At 35.0% G+C, this 14,204-nt stretch overlaps 1 protein-coding gene across 4 annotated transcripts in view; it reads right to left on the reverse strand.

The window, feature by feature from the left end:
- SMURF2 (SMAD specific E3 ubiquitin protein ligase 2) overlaps positions 1-14,204 on the reverse strand; it is a 95,012-nt gene that overhangs the window by 9,013 nt on the left and 71,795 nt on the right. For 3 of the 4 annotated variants that reach the window (XR_013991838.1, XM_081027173.1, XM_081027175.1), the window contains 6 exons: positions 11,077-11,235; positions 6,728-6,923; positions 5,566-5,669; positions 3,187-3,301; positions 1,199-1,377; positions 272-409 (listed from right to left, as the gene is read on the reverse strand). Coding sequence is in view for 3 of the 4 variants with exons in the window: in XM_081027173.1 (XP_080883299.1) it covers positions 272-409; positions 1,199-1,377; positions 3,187-3,301; positions 5,566-5,669; positions 6,728-6,923; positions 11,077-11,235 (891 nt within the window). In the remaining variant the exon portion in view is untranslated. The remainder of the gene's footprint in view (positions 1-271; positions 410-1,198; positions 1,378-3,186; positions 3,302-5,565; positions 5,670-6,727; positions 6,924-11,076; positions 11,236-14,204) is intronic. The other variant, XM_081027174.1, reaches the window with a different exon arrangement.

Genomic DNA, 14,204 nt, shown 5'->3' on the forward strand with positions numbered 1-14,204 from the left:
AAAACCAAGGCATGGTTTCCCCACAGAAAGTAATGCAAAATGGACTAATCCATTCCAGACCTTTAAAATCAACCCCTAAAACTGCAAATTTAGCATGAATTTTACTATCTAATGATACCATAGATCCATAAAATTTACGGCGTTCGTAAACCGAAATATTTGTCAATGGAGACGTTCGAAAACCGAGGTACCACTGTACTTAAATGTTTTTCTGTACAGCCATTCCAGACATTAAAACAGTTTTCAGGCTTGAGAACACAGAATTATTTACCTGACATATTCCTTTTTATTTTCTTCAGTAACAGGGATACTCTTGCCATTTGGTTTAAGCTCATGCTGAATAATTTCCCCATATGCATTGTGTTCAACACAGAAGGTATGGTCCAAAACACCTGTAATATCATTCTCACTAGAAAGGAAAGAGAAGGCAAGATACTTAACTGCAAAATCTCAAACATAGACTCTACAGATGTATTATTTGGTGAGACAAATAAAACTAAAGTGTTTTATGACATGACAAATATAAAGTCAGATTCCTTTGACTAGTTCTTATGCTACCACGCCTCCTGCTTCCTGGGCAGAAAAGCCAGAGTTTTAACCTTCACAAGCACAGGAAACATTTCACTTCCTGGGGAATGAGAAAGAACCCTGGCTAAAGCTGGGCTTTACATCAGGAAACTGCAGTTGTGTTTGGCTTTCAGGTAAGAGGCCCTATCTGAATCTGGGTATCCCCAGTGAGAAAGCTACGCATGTGTTTGGTAAAAATAAGTATGGCCAATATATCTTAATAAACTCATGCCCTCCCACAAAATAGAACTGGTTCTTACAGATACCCTTTTTAAAGTATGGTTTCAACAATTACCACTTCAGCAGGAATTTGTTATTTTAATACCTGCAGGATTGTAATCAAACTTGCATCACCTTGAGGAAATCATTTAGAGTACCTTTTAGAAGACAATATACTAAATTTTCTCCTCTTTAAAGTAATAACATTCACTAACTTTTAGAAATTTGAAATATACAGGAAAGCAGTAGAAAGAAGAAAAGTCTTATGTGGTCCTATCACTAGGATAATCACTCTTAATGTTATCTGTGCATTTTTCAACTTTTAAAGAAGTACATCCATTTTGAAACAGCATCTTTTTTAAAAGATCAGATTCTAACTATAGTAAACAGATATACAAGACTCAATACATACAGTATCCACACTAAACTGTTATGAAGATCTGGATCAACTAACTCCATGTCATCCAAAGTAATTGACTTCCCAAGCAACTGTTTATAAAAAGGCAATGTGAAACCACCGTCAATGTAATGTCCATGAAACACAGCCATTCCCATTATTCGTCCAACAAAGTGGAAATATGATAAGTGTTCCTGAAATTGAAAAGAGTTTATATAAATACTCAAGTTAGACACTATCCAGGGAATTTTTAGTAAAAATTAAATTTAAGCAACATTAATCTTTTTTATAATAAGCATCAACTCATACTCTAATTTACAACTACTTAGATGGAACAGACTATCATCATATCAAAGCTCAGCAGTAATCATTAGGGAGAGTTTCTATTTGGCATACTCAAGATTCTGTACACTGTTATAAAATATTACACCAGACTCAATGCCTCTCTCAAAGGGTACAGTCGCTTTGTAAAATTTATCTTTAGAAATTAAGTCCAGATTACAGTGCCATTGCAGCTTCATTAAACCACTCACAGATCCTGTTCTCTTCCTCTCCTCTCATATCCTACTGAGTGCTTTACAATCCTGGCTGTCATGGAAAAAAGCTTTCAATCCTAAACCTCCCTATTTCCTTGACCTAACCAGAAATCAAACTTCAAAACATTGTAGATTTAAAGGCACAGATTTCGTGTCTAACTTGGACTAGAGTCCTGATTCTTCCAGTTACTAGCTATGCATGCTTAAACAAATTACTTAACCCCTACAGCACTAATTTTCCACATCTGGAAAAATGAGGGGAATAACAGTATCTAAAAAGGATGTCTGAGGAGTAAAATGAGATGAAGGCCATGGCACTGGACGTGGCATGTGGTGAAAGCTCAGCAAACAAGAACTGTTACTACTACAGTGGCAGCAATGGGTTCCCCAAGCAGAAGCATCACCTAAAAATCTTCCCTCTATAAAGGATTCCCTGCAGTGACTCTCACAGCCCTACCATGGCTGGATATATTTGGTCTTTCATGATAAATTGTTCTGTCAGTTGGACATTTATATTTTAAACTTATATTACTTTTCTACTTAATAAATAATCTTTAAACTTCCCTTTTATCTTAAAAACAGCCTTTGTGTCTTTTTAAAAACTAATAAATTTTCACTACAAAACAGAAAATTCAGGGGGAAAAAAATCACCCATAATCTAATACCTGCAGATAACCAAAGTCAGTATTGTAACATAGAGCCTTTCAATGTTTACATATATACATATTTACCAAAATTGTATCATACTATTTTGTAACCTTCTTTTCACTTAATATATCACAAACACCATCTTGACATGTCATTAACTATTATCCCACAATGTCATTTTAATGGCTATCTAATATGCCCTTGTATGGAAAGATAGAAATAATATAGAAATGAATTAGTAACAGCTGCTAACCTTTGTTGAGTGCTTTATACAACAGGATAAATAAAGTACAGCACTGTGCTAAACGCTTGATGTGCAGGGTCTCACTGAATTGTCATAATCCTTCTCTGAGGTACGAACTGTATTTATTATTATTAGCAGTAACAAAATTTGAAGCTTAAGTCAATGAATTTACCCAAGGTCACAAAGCTACAAAGTAGTGGGACCAGGATATGATCGCATGTCTTTCTAATTCCAGACTCTATGTTCTTAACCATTAATGTCATTCTGCTTCATGACATAATTTAATCAACAACCCCCCCCCCCCCCGTCCCCCTACCCCCCGTCGCTTATGGGCAATAATGCTGTTTCCAATTGGAGCCACCATAGCAATGACACAGCAAACATCCCTGTCAGAAACTGTTGAATATATCTATAATCGTTTACATGAGAAAATTTTCTAAAAGAGGAATTGCTAAGTCCAAAGTCGTGCCTAGGACAAGGAGAGTAATCCTATGTCATAAACTACACTGACATTTAAAGATGAAAAGTATTGTAGGTCACTAATTAATTCACGTCATCATAACCACCAATCATACCGGGTTAACTGCAGAATCAGGATTGATCTGCAGTGTATAGATATCATCTCTTGAATATTGGAAGAGGCCATAGTATGGATTCAACATTTCATGTGACAAGAGATATAACCACTCCCTAGAAAAGAAGAGATGACAAAGGAATTTTCTGTTAAGATACACTACTAATCATTCATTTTAGCAAAGAATTTTTCAAATAAAATAAAGCACGGACTAGTTACATAAGATCAGACTGGAAAAATCTACCACACCAAAAAAGCAAATGAAAGCTCTTGTTTTGTTATTATGCAGTCATTTCTCACTCATTTTGGGCACTTTTATGACATGAGCATCAGAGAGTATAAGGTATTATCCAGAAGAACCAACTACTAATTAGATGTTGCAGCCCAGTGGTCTGCTTATTGCTAAATAAATTTGTAATCCATGATAAATACAAAATGAAGGAAAGAACATGGTTTATTTCAAAACATCCATGTGATCTATACTATCCTGGGCCACTCCTATCGTGGCAGATTTATACTAATTAATATGAATACATATAACATAGCATTGATTTACTCTCACTTTTGAACAGGGTGTGTTTTGTTGTTGGTATTATTTTAGTAAGAAAATTTCATTATCCATTTCATAATCTTTTTTGTGTAAACCCTAAAATATACCCTGATAAAAATGTAAGATTGCAAGGCGTTTGGTATAGGTAGGAACAAAAGGGCAAGCCTGTATTTTCTGGGTATGTTCCATACCAATTCTTGGTTTCAAGTATGCATCAATATTTTTAAAACATCATAATAAATAGTATTATCACTTTAAGTTTATTAAATCCTTTATATTTTTCAAAGTGTGAAAGATTACCTATTATTCATCTTGGCGAAATTGAAATAAAATCACTAGAACTTAAGATGTAGTTCTAGTGTAAATTCTTGTCATTCCTCAGCTAGAATAGGTATTTAAATATGTTCTGATAATATGGATTAAACACACTGAATAATATAATTTTAGGAAATGCAGTGAAAATACTATTAACAAGTAGTTAAAGGAAAATGTTTCAAAGTTCTATAATGTGATGGAGTCCAACTCAAATCACTACCATTTATGTAATACTTGAAAAACTCTAGAGATTAAAAAGGGAAAAGAAAATGAGGTTTCCACATAAGCAACTTTCCCAGTATGCATAACAATCACCTAACGTGTCTTGTATGTTTTATGCATGTATGTGTTTTTTTTAAAGAAAACCCCAATTTTTGTTTTGTCTCTACCAAGAACACACATCAAAGCAGAACCCAACTACTTTTGGGTTCTACTGTGGAGTAAAGATCAAAGAAAGCAGCTCACTGCCACATCCCATTTAGTCTGCCCAAACCCTGAGAGTAAGCAGCAAAGTTAAGAAATAACAAAAAAACTGATGACTTATTTGGACTATACATGTAATTATAGCATTCAGATTCCATCAGCAGATAATTAACAAGTTTTCCCAACAACCATTGAAAAATCTAGTTATAAATAAATCATAAGAATTCCACAGAAACTATCAAGTACTAAGTATGATGAACAAGTGCTCAATGCTAAAAATCTAACTAAAGTAATTACCATTTGCAAGTTAAATAAGCCTACAGGTGAAAACAAGTAATGCAAAGTAACAATTATGGGACTTGGTGGAAACAATTTACACAATTAAGGCTGAATTTAGATTAGGGGAAGGGGAATTATCATGATGGTCCTTAGAATGTTTCAATACAGAGCTACAATGTTTCTGCTACATTTACATTAAGTGAATTTTCACACCTGGAAAAATATAAAATACTTTATGAATGTAACATAAGGACCATTTATAATACACATACATACATACACAGACACGCGCGTGCGCACACACACACACACACACACACACTTCTTTAATAAGGTTAAAAAGCAGAACAATGGAAGCAAAGGGAAACACACACACACACTTCTTTAATAAGGTTAAAAAGCAGAACAATGGAAGCAAAGGGAAACAGTATTCAGTTTAGACTGTATGTTAGTAAAATCTCCAAATTGTTCCTGATAATGTGAAGCAGAGAGAATAACATGTACTAAAGGAGAGAGATGAAGACAACATTAGGCCTGCAGGTCCTACCAACAGTCCATGTGGGGTTACAGCTAGTCTACAGAGGAAGTCTCATTGGGCTGTGTCATCCACTAGAGAGTTCTCAAGTACTCTTCTGATAGCAGCACTATCCTAACTCATTATGAATGTATCTAATTAGGATATCCTCTTATTGCAAACATTAGGGAATATTATACTGGAAAATAAATTCCAATGAGAAGATTATACCACAAGAAGTATGTTAAATTTGTAAATGTAAGGATCCATATGTCATTTCCTGACAAGCAAGTCTTTACCTGGCAACCCCTCCGTAGTCAAGACCTTCTTCTCCACGAAATTTTATCATTAGTCGCTTCCAGAGATCTTTTGGTCTCATTTTCATGACCTGTCGATATGATTCCTGAAAAAAAAGTTAGTATGCTAGAATTACTAGGTGCTTTTAACCTGTTATTTAAACTCTCCTTGCCATTCCACCTACAAAACATACATTTATTTAAATAAGGTGAAATGTGTTCAACAATCAAATTAATGGGTCAATTCCAAGTATTTGAAACCTCTTGGAACTTATAAAAACAAAATGAATGTAGCTTAATACTACTGCAACCAATTCATTTGATAAACGTTACATTAAAAGCCTACTAAGTGCAAAACTCCGTATTTAAGTTCTATGAACCACAGCAATAATTCCAGTCGCATTAAAAACAGAATCTGATAGAAGTACCAATTTTTTTTTAAAGTTGGTTTACCTAATTCTAGGTCATAAGCACCAGTAGAAAATAAACGTAAGAAAAAGAACATAAGTAATCATTAGCGTAGTCTTTCCCAAATCAAAATGTTGTAATATTTTAAAATACAAATGACTGACTACAAACAAGGTCAGAACTGTTCTGAGAGAAACAAGTTCATCCTTTGGGAAAAGGATTATCAAGTCCCCAAACATCTCTCGCCCAGGAATCCTCTAATGAGTGGGAAACCCTTGCCTTGGAATTCTGCCACTAATTATGTAAGAACTTTGAAGTTGATATTAGGGCTGTAAAATCCAAAGATAAAAGAATATACTGAAAAGGAAGATTTTTCAATAAATTACGGCAGTAGTTCAACAGTAATTAAATACAATGATCTTTTGATTTAAGAGTCCCTTACCTCTTGGGAGAATTAGAAGGTAAAAGATGGACAATACTTGGGGTCTTTTAAAACTCATTAACAAATAAGTATGTGCAATGCAGAGACCAAGCTAAACCAACTGGAATATCTCACACTCTTCATCCCATTTAAGTGTTTATCTTACATGTTAAATCTCTCCAACAGTACTTGCCTTTATTCCCCACTATTAAAAAAGAAATAATGAAAACTCTCCCATTCTAAAGAGGTAACAGTCCGAAAAAGCATTCTTGCAAAACAGAGTAGAATACTGAAATGCAATCTTTCTCTATTTTAAAATAAGACTTATAAGTTTACCTCAAAAATCTCTTCCCTGGAAACCTCAATGCGGCAATGGCCAGCCTGAGGCTGTTGCTGGGAAAGTTCTTGACGCAAAATTTTTAGTTTCTGAACCAGGTCTCGCTTGTATCGGGGGACTGTCAGACACTCTGTGTCATCAGGGCATAACGACACTACTTGCTGCTGCTGTTGGTCTTTCAATTGGTTCTGCCGACTAGAAGTAAACAAAAATGTTATTAAAGCACTTGCACTAAAAAGACTGCAATTATACATTTCAAATAGCATCATACTATAAAACAAGTCTAGAAATATCATTTCCGGGCATTACTATATTTTTGACTTGTCATTTTTGACAATGATAAACTAGGTCCAAAGTTTACTTCTCAGAATCCCTATGAATTTATAGAATTGGAAAAAAATAGTTTTATCCAGAAAGCTTTATACAGCTGCTAAAAACAAATTTCTTAAATGCCGTTTCCATTTTCTTGTGCATAGTTTACCATCACCCCCTTCAAAATCCAGGCAGATGCCAAGGCCTGTGCCTGTTATCTAGAGTCTGTCTCCCTGGAAGAGACAGTTTGAACTGGCAGCTTGGCAGGGACCCCTGCTTCTATACACGCTACAGTCTAGACCACAAGAATGCGGGAGGTCACGTGTAAGTTACTGGCACAGAGAAACGAGCACTGTACAAACAAGTTTAAACGCTTTATAGAGTGACTACATTTTATTGTGGGAAAATATACATAAAATTTACCATTTTCAGCATTTTTGAAGGATACAGTCAGTGGCATTAAGTACATTCACACTGTTGTGCTAAAGTGATTTCTAACTGCACATATATGGATTACCACAAATACATGAAAATAATCTCCCAAGTATAGTAGAAATACAATTTTTTAAAACCAAGTTGCCTATAAATATTTTTGTTCTCCTAGCAAAAACATAAGCTGCATTTAAGAATTTTTTTAAAGAACCTTACGATAATAATGAACTAGTTAATTCCAATAAATTTTCAGGAACTAAAAAGTCCAATAATTCACTATGGAGATGTCTACGCAGACACTGAGTGATTCAACTGGAGTTTAATTTTGCACACGACTGATAAGAGCGCAGTCTCCTAACCTACAAGTAAAGGGCAATGATAAAATAAACAAGAATAACTCTCAGTTCTCAGACAAATCACCCAAGCTTATTTTACATACATTGGTGGTTCTTAGGTTATCAGGCCTAATTTTATACCAAAAACATGGAACTATCCAGAGAAAATGTATCTTAGATGAAAATTGCAAATCACTATTTACTACCCTTACAAACATGATAAAGGTGTTTTTATACACATAAACGAAATCAAAACAGACATTACATTAAAAACTACTCCCTAAACAACTGCATTCATCCTATGCAAAAAAAAGAAAAAGAAAAAAAAAGAACTTGGGTATACCTTACACTAGACAGAAAAATTTAACTCAAAATGGATCAGGGACCACAATATAAAACCTAAAGCCACAAAACTTCTGAAACACAAAAGGGAATTTTTATGACCTGAGTTAGGCAAAGGTTTCTTAGCTATGACACCAAAAGCATAATCTATAAAAGAACTTCATCAGAATTTCAAAGAAAACTTCTTTCCTTTGAGAAAAAGTTCTTCACTTAAGAAACTGAAAAGACAAGTCACAGACTAGAAGAAAAATCTTTCCAAAGCATATACCTCATATAGGACACTTGTATCGCAAGTATCTGAAGTACTCTCAAAATTCAAAAATTTAAATAAAAAAAAATCAGTTGTTTTTAAAAGGGGGCAAAAACCTTCACCAAAGACATACAGATGGCAAAAAGCACATACAAGATGCTCCACATCATCAGTCAGTCATGAAAGAAATGCAAATTTAGACTATAATGAGGAACCACTATACACCTATGAGAATGTTTAAAATTAATGCGACTAATCATACCAAGTGTTAGCAAGGGTGAGAAGCAATTACAACTCACACGCATGCTGATGGGAACGTCAAATGGGAACAATCACTTCAGAAAACCATCTGGCAGTTGTTTAGAAAGTTAAACACTAATCTAGCCTATAATGCAGCCATTCTACTTCTAGGTATTATTTATCCAGGAGAAGTGAGACCACATGTCCATACAACGATTTACACATAAATGTTCATAAGACCTGTATTTGTCATAGTCAAAAACTAGAAACAATCCAAATGTCCATCAACAGGTAGATGGATGAATAAATTATGGTATACCCATCCAACAGAATAACACCCAGGAATAAAAAGAAATGAACTATACATGCAACAGAGATGAATCTCAAATAATTATGCTGGGTAAAAGAAACCAAACGAAGAGTGCATATTGTATGAATCCATTTATCTAAAACTCTAGAAAATGCAAACAAATGTGCAGTGACAGAGCAGATCAGTGGTTGGCTCAAGACGGGGTGTACTGTGGTTTGAATTGTGTCTGCTCAGATATACTGAAGTCCTAACGCTTGGTACCTGTGAATGTGACCTTATTTGGCAATAGGGTCTTTGCAGATGTAATCAAGTTAAATGAGGTTATAAAGAAGAGGGAAATTTGGATCCAGACTGGAAAGAGAAGGAGGGGCATAGTAAGAAATACACTTTGGTCTTTGTTCCTGGTTCCTGAAATAGAACTCCTCAAATCTTTGAAATTTTCCAGGTGACAGAGGTGATAGTAGGAGTGTCTTTTGTTCTAATGTTTGGTCTTCGTCCTCAGGTCCAGACAGAGCTCCTAAATCCCTTAGAATTTCCTGGGCATAAGAGCATTTTTGTTTTCAATGAAGTGACTCTTGGTGAGCTCCTAGATAGCTTCAGGATCAGGGCTGGTCGCCAGAAAGAGCAAGGATTGATTAGAAGCCTGGACTTTCTGCCCCCTTTCCCCAATCTCTGGGGAGGGAAGAGGAACTGGAGGTTGAGTTAATAATCGAGCATGCCTAAGTGATGACATCTCCGTAAGAACCCCTAAACGATGGTGTTCAGAGAGCTGCCAGGTTGGTGAACACACTGAGAGTGAAGCAGCCGGAAAGGGCATGGAAGCTCTGTGCCCTTCTATCGCCGTTCCTGGCCTTGTGCATCTCTTCTGTTGGGCAGTCCCTCAGTTATATCTTTTATAATGAACTCGTAATAGTAAATAAAGTATTTCCCTGGTTCTGTGAGCCATTCTAGCAAATTATGAAACCCAAGGAGGGGGTCATGGGAAATCCCCAATTTATAGCCAGTCAGTAAGAACTGGGACTTGCAATTGGCATCTGAAGTGGGGACAGTCTTGTGGGACTTAACCTGTGGGATCTGACACTAACTGCAGGTACTGTCAGAACTGAATTCAATCACTGTACACCCAGTTGGTGTCTGGAGACTTGGAGAATTGGTAGGATCGAGGAGAAAGCCCATACATTTGGTGTCAAAAGTTTTGTAGGTAGAAACAGTTCATAGAAGCCCATGTGACCCAAAGGTTGATCCCAAAGGTTGGGATGATGTGTCTGTAAGCCAAGCAACAGCAAGGTTTCCAGTGACCACCAAAAGCCAGGTGAGAGGCAAGGAACAGATTCCCCTTCAGAGCCTCTGGAAGGAACCAACCCTGGCTAACAACTTGATTCTGAACTTCTGGACTCCAGAACTGTGAGAGAAGGAATTTGTTGTTTTAAACCACCCAGTGTGTGCTATTTGTTACAACAGCCCCAGGAAACTAGTACAGGTGGAAGCCCCACGAGAAGGGAGAGGAGGAAGAATTACAAAGAGGCACGAGAAAACTTTTGGGGGTCATGGATATATTCACTATCTTCACTGTGGTCATGGTTTCAGGGGTATATATATAATAGATCAAAACTTAAACTGTACACTTTAAATATGCACCGCTAACTGTATGTCAATTACATTTCAATAAAGCTGGCTTTTTTTTTTAATCCAACATACATCAAGCTCATTCACAAAGACTTGTATGAAAGACTAAGTCCTGTAAACAGCTTAAAGCCCAAGGACAAAACTGACATAGCAAAAAATGCTCTGGGACGGACTCAGCTATCCTGGAGCTATCTCTGACGCACCCGAGGGGGAAAAACCCATCTACCCCATAAAGCAGCCTGTCTCCAAGGTGTGCCGGGGAGAACCTTTGATACATACCCTTTCCTAACATTTCGGGACAGGTTCCTACTTAAGCACAGTGGGATTAAAATACTCATCTATCAGAGTAAAACTTGTCAAACTCTTACATAAAATTTTGTTCAACAAAAGTAGTTTATAATTGAAGAGAGCCAGACATTCTACCACATTCATTACAAAAAGCATCACCCGTCTTCTCTTGTTCAGACTCGCATTTTAACACGTATCATTTCAAAAACTTACTTTAAAACTAAATGCAAGTTAGCAGAGAGCCGAGGATCTGTAAATTGTGTTGTTCTGTTGTTATGGTCAACGAAATAAACTCTGCCTGTTGCCGTATTACGAATCTCCCATCCAGGAGGCAATGGACCAAGCTCTTCACAATTGATGTTGCTAAGATCCCTGCAAAAACAAATATAAAATACAAAATACCTCATTGCTGGGCCTGCTAGGCCAAGCAAGTGCAAATGACACAGAACAATTCCATGAAGTCTGAGAAAATGTATTGTTTCAGAAACTTGAGATGTTCAGCTGGAATCTTTAATTCCCAGTGGTTTAACAAACTTGCATATTCAAAACCCAATCCATAAATGGCTCAGAAACTTATCACATAGCCTACATTTTTAGAAAGTTTGTTTCTGGGCTTTAATGTAAGACAGATTTTAAATTAATATGAAAGCAATCACAACATTTGCCAATATAAACTATACTTCAATACTTATCTGACAAAATATTGTTTTACAAATGCCAGTGATATAAGGAATGAAATGTTTTCTAAAATTTCTCTTCAATTATTTCTTAACTACATCATAAAATTTGTGTAAATAAATGTTAATTCTGTGATTAATTTTAAGCTCTCCAACAAAGCAAAACTGGAAATGTTACTGAATTTTATGATCCTAAAAATAACCACAGTATATATTTTAAAAGATAATGTCTCCATTTTGAATTCTGAAACCTGTAAAACTAGTGAATGAAGAATCTGTTTAAGACACCTAAGGAAGACTACTCCTAAAGACTTACTGCTACAATAAAAAAAGCAAAAAGACTTTTAATGGACTGAAGACCATTGATCATAAGTTCTTAAAATACTATTATATAGAGACAAAGACTTATAGGACCTTAAAGAGTGACATAAAAGTAGCATGTCTAATATAAGTTTATACTGTTAACAGATAATTATAATGATAAATCTCATCAAAATCATGTTTTAAAAGTCAAACTAGAAAAAGATTTTTCCTGAAATAATCTATTCTTGGTCATAATAAAACACAATGATGTATGGGTGCTAACCTATAAGCACCCATAGATTTGTTGAAACATTAATTTTGAGTTCTGCTTATAGATTTTCCAAGAGACTCTTCTGCTACAGAACAACTAAAGCTTGGAAAGAGTACACTATTTGAGATACTGTTAGTCTCATAAGAGACAAGAGGGGAAGTTGCAAGGACACTTCTCAAATTAAAAAAAAAAAAAGTGAATTGAGCTGGATAGGGTACCTGAGTGGCAGGCGGGCAGGCAGAGGGTTAGGGTTGCGGGTGAGTAGTTGTTAGTTGGGAAACAGCCTCAGGCCAGCAACAAGTTTGGAAAAGGAAATCTGAAACTTCCTCCCTACACAGAGAACTCAAAGAGAGGATGAAGTGATTCAGGAAAACTTCCTAAATTCCCATTTTGGTCCACAGAACTCAACCCAATTAAGATCAAACAAATTCACAAAGATCACCAAACACCTCAGAAAGAAGTCATGAAGGCTGAGAGTCAGTGGAAACAATAAACCACAGAATTAGATCCCCAAGTACTATCGGAGATCAAACAGAGAGAACAGCTATGATATGCAACATTGAAAAAAAATAAAAGGGAACAATTACAAAGGCAAACTATCAATGAGAGATTAAGAATAAACAGATGGATTTTTAAAAATAGAACTTCTAGAAATGAAAAGCAAATACAGAAATCAAAGAATAATTCTTTGGGTATAATGCAGAATTTGATTTTATATCACTTTATTTGGAATTTTACAAATCTATAGTCACGTGTGAGAGAGTTCTAAAGAATTGATTGAAAGAGCAGAACTCTGGAAACAATCTTTATTTCCAATTAGGAAATGACTGAAGAAAAATGGAATGTTATACAGCCATAAAAAGTAATACAGATCTGTATTTCAAGACTACATTGTCAGTATGCAATGTAAATGAATAACAAAGCATTAATTAATCATTGTTTTAACCAGATCTGTACAACTTGATGAAATAGGACTTCTCAGATAAATCTAAGTTTACTGGATATCTTTAAATAAAATTCAAGTGTCTGAGTTACACTATTTTATAAATAAATGTCTTTGATTAAATTGTGATATTTTAATAGAATCTAAACATTTATAGTCTGCTTTGATAAAAGATCCTCCACACAAAAGGTATATTTACTAAAGGATATCCTCCAAAAAACAAAAGACATAATGATATATGAAGGTATGATTTTTAAGATAATAATTAGGGCACAGAAACTAAAGAGAAGAAAAATAATCCAGAGCATAATTTCATAGTCCTTATTCAATACACAACATGAAATATTCTTAAACCTTTATAAACATCACTAATTCATTAATGAGTAACTGACATGTTTCCTTGGGAATAAGAACATATTACCAGCAGTGGTGCCAAAATCTCTCTCAATTTCAACTTCTGATGCCAGCTTATATACTAGTCTTTCAACAGATAACTCAGATTCCACGTCTTCAATATTATAAATCACTTAGTTTTAAAAAATTAGTTTCTTCTATGCATTTCCTTCAAATGACTTTAAATTATTTTATTAAAAAGCTCATCATTGACCTTCAATTGAATAAACAGAATCCAAAACACTTTGTTTCATAATTTACATAAAAATCTTGTTTCTACAAGTTAGGCCCTTGGATTTTTTTTCAGTGAGCTTATTAATAAAACAAAAATTTCCTCTCCACTACTTCTTTTAAACTAACAGCTTACATTACCAAGACACAGAAATGGCAATCTTCATACAATAACTAATGATAGCACTTTTCTTTGGTTGCCACCCTCAAAAGATTCTAATTAAGCTCTATGACAAAGTAAAACATTTTCATTGTAATAGCTTTATTTATAAATAAGAGAGTATCAAAGCCATCCAAGACCAGCTAGCCACATCTGGTTTTGATTCAAATACATGATTCTTGACAAGTGGAGGTCTGAGTATAAGCTTTAGGCAGAAAAAGATCTCAGGTAAATGCATTCAGCAGTACCTGCAGTTCTAATGTGCAAGTTTTAGCATTTGACAGAAATTTAATTTAATTAGGTTATTTCTTTTCTACATTAAAACGAAACTTTATTAAGGAACATATAAAAGAATATTGAATA

This window comes from Rhinolophus hipposideros (assembly GCF_964194185.1).
Source record: "Rhinolophus hipposideros genome assembly, chromosome: 20".
In the NCBI taxonomy this organism is placed as follows: domain Eukaryota; kingdom Metazoa; phylum Chordata; class Mammalia; order Chiroptera; family Rhinolophidae; genus Rhinolophus; species Rhinolophus hipposideros.